Source organism: Chaetodon auriga, chromosome 1 (assembly GCF_051107435.1).
Source record: "Chaetodon auriga isolate fChaAug3 chromosome 1, fChaAug3.hap1, whole genome shotgun sequence".
Classification (NCBI taxonomy): domain Eukaryota; kingdom Metazoa; phylum Chordata; class Actinopteri; order Chaetodontiformes; family Chaetodontidae; genus Chaetodon; species Chaetodon auriga.
Window position 1 is genome coordinate 3,922,232 of NC_135074.1, and position 10,351 is coordinate 3,932,582.

General features: G+C 43.7%; 1 protein-coding gene across 3 annotated transcripts; it reads right to left on the reverse strand.

Annotated features, from left to right (window-relative positions):
- Window positions 1-5,642: 5,642 nt before the first annotated feature.
- lins1 (lines homolog 1) lies at window positions 5,643-10,310 on the reverse strand. 3 transcript variants are annotated; one of them, XM_076730387.1, is made up of 6 exons: window positions 9,929-10,310; window positions 9,741-9,830; window positions 9,422-9,554; window positions 8,477-9,079; window positions 7,597-7,780; window positions 5,643-6,501 (listed from the first exon to the last, which is right to left on the reverse strand). In XM_076730387.1, the coding sequence occupies exons 1-6, from the start codon at window positions 10,271-10,273 to the stop codon at window positions 5,709-5,711; spliced, it is 2,148 nt and encodes a 715-aa protein (XP_076586502.1). In that variant the 5' UTR covers window positions 10,274-10,310; the 3' UTR covers window positions 5,643-5,708. The 3 variants fall into 3 exon arrangements, with proteins under 3 accessions (XP_076586502.1, XP_076586414.1, XP_076586573.1); XM_076730299.1 differs by having other exon boundaries at window positions 7,597-7,783; XM_076730458.1 differs by having other exon boundaries at window positions 7,597-7,783; window positions 9,634-9,830; window positions 9,929-10,305.
- Window positions 10,311-10,351: the final 41 nt, after the last annotated feature.

Sequence of the window (10,351 nt, forward strand, 5' to 3'; positions counted from 1 at the left end):
CCTATGCCGTACCTACGCATAGATTAACACAGGATTATGAATCAGGCTTTACACTTCAGATAACACTGGCAGCTCCTTTTGACCCCGTTCACTTCAACTCTTTTCAGCCCTTGGATTTCAGCTCACTCTCAAACTGCTTCCAGCTCTTTCCCCTTCCCTGATATTTCAGCTTCAACTCAGCAATTACAAGCTGTCACTTCAGCTCTGCTCTGTCTTTACATTTAAACTGAAATTTGAACTGTCTCTTCATCTTCTTACTTCTTATCTTGGTTTCAACTGTAGCTTAACTTTCCTTAATATCTTTGGCTTTTACTGGAATACAAAGTTATTTCAAAGCTCCTACAATGAACTACAGAAACACATTTACATCAGAAAAAATAGATTTTTTTTTTTATCTTATAATTTTAATTTCTACAGCCGTGTCATTTCCACTAGGCTGATACCATTTGCACTGATATCAATTCTGACTCTCTTATAGACTGATGTCTTGAAACAGTGCATATGAACTGGGCATGTAATGTACTGGGTTTGTAATGTACTGACAGAGCAAACAGTGGGACTCAATGTCAAGCCAAATCAATGGAGCACTTTGGTTATACCCTGAGCTAATGATTAATGTGACAGCCAGATAGAGAGATACCTGGAAAGATCCTATGAGAATGAAACAGAACCACAGAAGCACATTAAAAAGACAGAATGGCTGTGCAAAGAACATGCTATTTCTCTCTATCGCTTTCTTTTTGGCTTCAGTTCGGTTGTGTTTCTTTTCCATTTGATACTCAAACAGACTGCAGCACATACAGCATGTACAGTACATATGCAGATGGGTGACAAATAAAAGGTAAAGTGTTTCACTGAGGTGTTGTTCGATTGACAAGCCTTTGTTTTTTCACCACTTATAGCAGGTTCTAAGGATGTTGGTGTGGCTAAATCAGTCTCTTCATCCACCACCTCTGCTCAGATGTAGATGACCTTGAAAGTTGACACATCACCAAGAAACGGGCAGAATTTCACAGAGCTGCAAATTGTGACTGATACTAATCAAAGGGAGGACATTTGTATTGGGTCACATATAAAAAATGCTTCTCACTTATGGAGAGAATATGCTTGGAAAATACATTTGCAGTATTTTGTCAAAAAACAAACAAACAAACAAAACATTGTGTATGAATGTCTGCTTCCATTTCTTCTAGGCTTGTGTGGAATCTGTTTTCCAGACTGGCAGCTGGCTCACTTTTATCATTATTACAGGGGCAGGCATTTTTCTTTCTCAGCTCAGCTGCCTGTTCCACCAGTAGAGACTGACCTCTGGTGGTGTGGCCATGCACTACAATACATCTCCTCAACACACTGTCTCTGGATCAGTTTAATAAAATACTTTTAAAAACACAAAATAAAGATTTTGCTTTGTGTTTGTCTTGTCCTGTGGATACAAACCCCATCACACACAGATCGTTTTGGCACTATTGTCCCGTGCTAAGGGGCACAATAGTCCACCCGTCTACACCAATTACATTACTGTTCCTATATCCAATCAGTGAGCAGGGCTATCTAACCTTCAATGGTCATTCAATGCAAACAAGTGCCAATGGAGCCAACAGATGAGTAGATGTTTAACAAATGAAACATCCTTTAGCAACATGAGGCTTTTCTAAAGCAAAGAGGTTTCATGAAAAGATTCATGACTGGAATTCTAACTAAGTGCAGCTCCAATGAAAATCAAGTTTTTAACCTTGTTGATGTGTCCATATGGTGTTTTTCATATTCTGCAAGACATATCATGAGTGAAATAAGCAGTCAGTGGCACGCCTGAACATTTCTACCTGCAGTGGACAGTCTCACAAACAGATTCCCAACCAGGGTTTCATACATCACATACCTCAGGAACCAATCCCATCAAATTGCAGTGTAGGGCTACAGTGAAACGAGGGCTAGCAGAGAAGAAGCCAGGTGTAGCTGCACTCTGTACTTCAATCTGTATTTTGCAAGCTAACTTTCACTGTTTCCAAACTATGGCAGAGATGTTTTGTTTTTGGTTGCCAAGTTGCACAAGGGTAATGGTGAGCTTTGATGTATTAGCAAAGGATCTGAAAGTCAGAGAGCCAAAGTGTAGCCTGCAGTAGCCTTTTTCCAGAACAGTTTTAACATAAAACCTCAACTGCAGCCCGACGCTGCTCCATCCATTTATCCTGGAGACACAGCGAGTACAAACCAACATGTTGGTCAGCCGTTAACTTTATTTTTCCCATGTTTTATCTGCTGACTGTGTCCAAACAAACCTGCACTCTGCCAAATAATGTTAGCCAAAGTTAGCCTGCCAAGTAAATGCTGACAGGGCATTTTATATGGCTATAACAGCAAATGTTAAAACGTTTGTCAGCTAAGCTGCTGATGAGGTTTGTGTGTTTGATGAGAAAAGTTGAAGCTTGAAGTGAGCGACAAGGGGGTGGGTGGAGATTGAGGTGGAGACCAGTTAGATCTGCACATACTACGTGAAGGCAAAGGTGTAGAGTTACATCTAAGCCAATGTAAGGCATGGAGAGATTTAGATAGATAGATAGATAGATAGATAGATAGATAGATAGATAGATAGATAGATAGATAGATAGATAGATAGATAGAAGTGTATTTTGAATGGTGTTGCTGTTGGTTTGGTGGAACACAGATTGAAATAAAGTGCAGCTGGGGATTGAGAGTGATTGTATAACTGAGGCGTGTTTGTGTGTATGTGGAGAGAGAAGGAAGAGGGGGCTTTTATTTGTTTTTATTTCGACACATAAGTTTCTTCATTCAGACTTCAATGACTTCTCTTTTTCTTTGTACAAACTTTGTCTGGGAGAAGACTTTCCTTCAAGGGCCAAAGGAGGCTGCTGTAAACAAAAACTGGAGTGCCAACTGGGAGAGATGAGGGTGAGCGTGGTGTTCAAGGGGATCCCGTCACCATGAGAGGTTTGTTACACTTAAGTAGTTTTGCACTTCAACAGTAGCATCAGCAGTGGCATTTGTGCTCCCTCTGCTCCATCCAGTGTGCTGTTCAGAGGGAGCCACGGGTTTCTGCCTGAAAAGTACAGCATTTGATTGACATGACATTTTTCCTATCTGAAGAAATAAAGTTGTTAAATGTCACCCACAATTCACAAAACTAGTAATCAGGAGAAAGGGAAATGGAAAATCAGGAGATTCATTTTAAAAGCAGTAAAGAGAGTAAAAACTTAAACACACATACAGAAAAACCTTGGGACAAAACTGAGTCTTGGCCTGTGTCCAGGCCTTGGTGGCATCTGGCACCTCAGCCATGGATTTCTACATGATGGATATTTGTAAATAGTCCCTTTATTTGAGCACCTGAGTGAGCGCTCAGGTGAGGTCTCATTCAAGCTCAACTGCCATTGCACGCTCCCACAGAAGCAGCTGGGGCTGCTCGGTTTTCTCACGGTGTGTCTTACAGAGTCCCTGTTCATCAGGCGTGTCAGGGGTGGAAAGATAACCTCGACATACATGCAGAAAGGAAGGTTACGTGTGTAACCCATGTTCTCTGAGTGGACAGGCTATCTCTCCATCTCCACGCCACTCAGAAATGTGCTCCAGTCAGGTTAAACCGGCCACCATATGTAATGAATCTACAGTTTCCATGTCAGCTGCACCTGCACACATGGACTGCACAGTGGAGAGTCTCTCCGTCTTCCCAGCTGCATGTCCTCTGTGCTGCAGAGCAAAGCCTGAGTGAACAGAAATGCAGCTTTCTTGGGATAAATCCTCGTCCACTCCAATTCAGACACGAGACACGAGACACGGCACTTTGCTCTTTCACAAATCTTTCTTTCTTAACGACCCACAGTGTATATTTGAATAATACTAACTTGTATTTAATACAAGTTAGTATTATGTTTGACAGTGTTAGCACACCTGATAACATTATCAAAAAGTAAGCAGCTCTCTGAATGCCAGTTTTGAAATTGCAGGTTGTTAAATGTGGTGGAGCAGCAAGAATACATTAACCATAATTTTATATTAATGTGTTCACATTGTACATTCTTCAAAAATGATTAACACACACTTCAGATTTTACTGTGATTTGATATTGGAGCTACATGTAATGTCCTATGATAACGGCAAAGTTTATAGCATCATCAATCATTTGTTGACAATTTGTCAAAAGAGGAACTTTTCATTCTTCTGTTCCTCTATCCACAGACACGAGTCCGTCTCCTGTAAATCATAGTTGGATACTGCTAATGTGCAACAATACACCCCTTTTAAGAAAATACAGTGGAGTTGTGTGGTCACTGATGACTTTCTCATCCACTGCATGGGAGACAGTCCTGGATGCTTCCATAGAAAAGCTCAGGGACGAGGCTGTGCACAGCTCTTTAGAGGAGGTGGGGCAATTAACCAGATGTAAACGTGACTGTGATTGGGGCATTAGACTCTAAATCTTACAAATGTAAATTATCAGTTAAAAAAAATGTAGAATTGATTAATCATTTTCATCCCATTTACCCACTTTTCTAGTTTATACTATGGTGTGAACTACAGGGGAGCCAGGGGGAGTTTGGCTCCCCTTAATGAGACATGAGCTCCCTAAAAACATGATTTGCGAAAGTTTGGGGGGTCTCTAAAATATTGGCAATGTGCTATTCTATCCTTCATTTCCAGCATTTCTATCCTTGTGTATCGTCTATAGGCTCATCAATCATGCACAACAACCCACCCCCCCCCCACCCCCCCAGCTGAAAAAAACACCAGAAGAATGAAACACTTGGCATGTTGGTCAGGAGTCAGAGCCTGGTCCATAGATCTACACAGGAGGATCTTACAGAAGAGGAGACAGAGCCCAGACATCTTAGTGCCTTAGGGACACTGGCTGGAGGAGAAGGAAAAGCTTGAAAAGCTTCTGGTTCATCAAATTTTAACATCAACATTTTAAGTCAAGGCAGCCATTTGAAAAACAGACAGTTTTGCTATAGTTTGAGGCTTAAATGAGATGTAGAACTGAATAGCATCTGGCAGTGACAGGAGATACCATTAAAGAGACTTATTATGTGCCTGATGGGCTACAGTGTACTTCTACATCAGTGCAGCAAAGTGAGAAGTTAAACAACTGCAAGTCAGCAAAAAAAAAAAAGATTTCTGAGGGTGTTACGTTGCTCTTCAGACATGTCTTCCTCTGACTCTTCTTCAGAGACTCTTCTGTCTGTCTGTCCAGAGCAAACCATTCATGTGTTCATGCTTTAATAGTTATATTGTGCATATGTAAAAGAAATGTTTGTCCCGTTCATTGTTTGTTCCATTGTTTGCCCTTTTTACAGTTTAATATCTGTTAGTTGGTTTCTTTATTTGGCCTGTTCCTGCATTAGTTAGCCATTAGCATTCTGCTATTGGTTGTTGTGCCTCTACTGCCATACTGATTAATTAAAGCATTATCAATACATTTTTGGACAACTGCTTACAAATGATTTTCAGAATTATCAGTTCATTTTTAGTCAATGGAACAAGTGATTTATCAACTAATCATTTCATCTCTCCTTCCTTGTCTTCACTCACTTGCCTCTCCCAGCATGCACTGGGTGGAAGGCAGGAAGACAGCCTGGAAATGGCTAAAATCCATAAGATGACTAACAGACACAGAGTCTCATACAATTCTCCAAACAATTCAGACTTAGCTTCCACATCCAAAACACAGAACAAAACGTTATGTAAATATCTCGTCATTTATTGAAATGTGACAGATGTGATGGTTGGGAGCGGTTCAGCACTTGTTCTAAGAGCTGTAGGAGGGAGGAGGGGTTGTATGGGAAGAGTTTCTTTGTCTGCAGCCTCGTCACCACGTCCCTGAGCTCTGACAGACAGAGGACGGCTCTGGCTGACGTGTCACAGGTCATCTGTCCTGCCATGTTTGGACATGATGTTTGCTCACTCTGGAACACCTGCAACAAAGACCCTTCTGGTCTTCTTTCCACTGTGGAATTATGTTGACTCAGTAATCCTGTTGAGCCAGAGGACTCATATTGTTTCTGTGTGGCAGATGGTGGTGGTCCACTGAATCTACTTTTGTCACATCCAGACGTCCCGAGTTCATCCTGACACTCCATGTTCTCTGGATCAGACTCATCAGAGTTAGCATAGTCTACAAGACGAAGCCCTGCACCCGCGGGCTGGACACAGGAGCTGGATTCAGCTTGATCTGGCTCTGCTTTACAAGTCAGTGCAAACATATCACCACCACATGAGGCACTGCGTGACCTCTGCAGTGAGAGAGGACAGTCTGACGCGCTGATTCGTCCACAGGCTGCAGTGAAGCCCTGCCGGTCAGCTCTGAGGTACTTGAGGTACCGCACGAAGTACTCCAGAAAGCAGGTTTCGGTGGAGATGAGGAAGTCGAGGAGGATGCTGTGGTCGAAGGAGATGCTCTGAAGCAGAAGCAGGAAGTGGCAGTGAGGGTTGCAGCCAGAGGCACAGGCCGTCTCCAACACAGCAGATTCATCCAGCCCAGAACACAGTCTGCAGGGAGACGCAGGACAGTTAGCGCATTCTGAAGACATGACGCCTGTCTCCGCTGGACTGAACCAGCTCATTTCACTGGTTGGTTCTCCGGTTGACAGGGTGTTTACAAACATGCTGCCCATAGCTGTTTGCTCACTACTGCCTCCTCTCCCACATAAACAGGTTAAATCTACAAAAAAGGTTCTTTATGTATCAAAATGAAGCCTTGCAGTTGTTTTTGTAAAGACTGGAAGAGATAAACTCCTGCTCCGATGACTGAGACACCCATCAAATCTCCATTATTGTTCACTTTGTCAGACACCATGATCATAAAATAAAGGTTAATGACAGCAGCTGTGCTGTGATCAGTGACACTCAGAGCCCATGATGAATCACCGTGACACACTCTCTGCTCAGTGCTCTCAGAAGAATATTGGCAGTAATATTTTTATGGGCAGTAGAATTTTTTTTTATGGCATTTAGTATATTCTGTACATAATAGACATATACATAGTTAATTTTCTCTTCTATATCCTGTGTACTTCTTATCTTAACCCTTCACTCCACTTATCTTACAGTGCATCCTGAAAGCTGGATGTCTGCTGGGAGAGTACAGAAGGTATAAGCTCTGGATAAAGTGATGTCATTCCATCCCCCAGCACAGCTCACAGCTCTGATCATGTGAAGAGTCTTTTTCTGCTGCTCCCACTTCGAATCCTACACATAGAGGCTTTATCTGCAGAATTTTGGCCAACTGATGCTCTGATATACAGGACCAGACAATAACATCTAAATGTAAGCCTTAATAAAATGATTTTGCTCCATCTTTGTAAAGCAGTGTTGCAGGTTGTAATGTGCAGGGTCATGCTGCCTTAAGAAGCTGCTAACTTTGATAGAATTCTACTTTTGAGGCTAACACTGGAAAGCTATAGTGTTTTAGGATGTGTAAATGCTTTTTGAGATGATTATCCACCACATTAAGCAATGAATCCTGACATTCATATTATAACATTTTAATAATAATAAGCCATTAGAAGTCCATATGAGCCGAACACGTCATGTTGCTAACAATAAGTTTGCCATATGTCTGCGTATCTGCTGTGTCTGCTGTACCTGTGATGAAGAAATATAGAAAGCAAAGCTTTAGCCGCCTCCATCATGTCGTCGTCCTGTTCTCCAAACAGCAGGCTGACCCAGCAGCAGAGGTGGGTGACCTCCATCAGCTGGATGCTGTGCCTCTTCAGGAAGGCCCACAGACTCTGCAGGTACCCATACACCTCTGTGGCACTGTCCACACCTGCTGTGAGACGACACAGGGAGCCCATCAGCACAGCAGCTCAGCTCATACTGTATGTGAGAGGAGTGCCCCCTGCTGTGGAAACACTGTAACACAGGGTGTCCACAAATGCTCCTCTTACTACATAAAGCTACAAGTATCTGATGTGGCATTTAACAACACAAGTGTTTGGAAAGATAAACTATCAAGACCACAGAGCATGACGACCAAAATCTACAGAAAACTTTAAACCTGAAATAAATAAACAACGTGTGAGCACAGTATTGACATGACATCACCTTTTCAGCTGATAGGGTCAAGTTATTAGCAGTTGTGTATTTGCTCATGGAGTTGTGTCTCTAGCTGTCTGATTAATGTTGTTGCTGTTGTTGGTCTTTACCAACTCCTGAGGGAAATATCTGGCTGCTAAATCCCCCTCTATGTTCACTGCCTGCTGTTGGGAGAGTGTATACTGGACTGACATGACTCAGTCTGCTGTGTCTGCTAACACACTTCACATACTGACTTCATTATGTCTGAGGTTCAACTCGTGCTGCTTTACTCGAAACATACTTGGCTCTTTATATTTGCTTGAAGTTCACTTCAGTCTCACTGCTTTCCAGCACCAGCTCGTATCACACAATGTGATCACTCCAGCATTGATCACACACAGTTCAGACTGTGTCCAGTGCTGTGAGATCCACCTGAACTTCTCACCTGCTCCAGCAGCAGTTTGGATGTGAAGCTCCACGGACTTGAGAAGAAGCAGGCTGACAGCTCTGAGCATCACACAGTCTGGTTTCTGACCTCCATCACCTCGGATGTGTCTGGTCCCCCCGAAGAAAGATGCAGAATCCACTTGAACACTCTGTAACCAATCAGCTGCCACTGCTGTTAACACGCTGCGGCTCAGCGTGCTCATGTCAGAGCTGAAGTGCTCATACTTCGGCCCAGTGAACAGCATTTCTCCCAAAGCCCAGTCCTCTCCAGCCTTCTGAAGCACGGCTCTCTTTAGAAGCAGCAGCGCTCGCTTCTTGACGAAATACTGTGAGGAGCAGCTGATAGTTGTCAGGAGTGCTGAGGAGTGAAGGTGGGTTAATCTCTGACTCTTCAAACACACACCAGCTCCACACATTAAACTGGATGCAGTCAGCACCTCCAGCAGGTCCAGCAGGAGGCAGAACGTTGTTCCCCAGTGTCTGCTGCTGGTACAACCCATCCAACGCTGTGCTGCCTCTGATCTCTCCTCAGGGAGAAACTTTGAACACAGAGCACTTAGGCTGCAGTCAAAGGCTGCCAGAAGTTTGACAAGGATCTCTCCTGGAAGAAAATGCATGCATTCAAAAAGAGAGCTCGGACACAACAACACGACAAGGATCGCTGTAAAAGCAAACTGGAGTGGCTCTACTTTGGCCTAGTGGAAAAGAGAAACCCAGCTAGCATTCAAGCAATTTTGTGACCTACAATTTAATGATTGCATCATCTTTTAAGTAGGTATTCAAGCACAAATGTCATTCTCTGGTTGCAGCTTCTTCAATGTAAAGATCTGCTGCTGTTCTCTGTGTCATATCATTGTAAACTGAATAAATAAAGCTGACTCAGATCCAAGCTAAATGACAGCTTCTAGTCACAGTGTGAATGCACAAACCTAAGTCACTTTACCTTGATGAGCTCCTTTCAGAAGTCTTTTTAAGACCTCTGTCAGTGACCACAGACAGGCTTCCAGTTCAGCACCGGGGGGCGAGCTGTGGAAGGCCTGCAGACACTTCTGCTCCCACACAGGACTGACAGTACCCTGAGAAAAGAAAGTATATATTCAACACATTTCATGTTAGTTCTGACAAACATCTGCTGATGCACACACTTAAACACACCATCACTGTTGTATCCTGGAGATCGCTGCTGATCACTGCACTGATCACTCAAACTGTTGCATCACGCATTTTGATCTGATGTTGGGAGTCTAGAACTGACGACTCACAGTTTGGTGGAGATGATGGTTAACACACGTGGATACACTTTTGGCAGCCAGATGTGAGACGATCTGGTCGTCAGCCTGGAAATGATCAACCTGTGGAACAATGAGCCTCTTAGACGGCACTGCAGGAAATATTTTTGCTGTTAAAATGAATGTGTTTTTGCTCACCACGAGGAGAGCGGGGCACTCACAAGCTGTGACATGAGATCCATGTCTTGAAACAGCACCCTCAGGATCTCCACGCAGTACAGCGCGACTTCAGGAGCCAGGCTGTGAGACGTCAAGCTGGACGCGATGTTTTCTACCAGAGTCACACTGATGTAGGTCAGCTCCATGCTGCTGTCATAGTACCCTGCAGGAGCACTCTCTCTGTCCTGGCCAGGCAGTCCACGCACCCCGGAAAATATCACACCCGCCACATCCGCAACACTTTGGCCTGGACAAGATCCCGCCTGAATACACTTGAACGCATCTTTCAGACAGTCAAAGCGCTCGTTCGCGGTGCGCCGCTCTGTGCCGCTCGCTGCGAGCTCCATGCTGCTCACTCTTCCGCGTTAACCTGCCATGTGACACACGCGGAAGCAGCACTCCAACCAACCAATAACAAGCTGAGC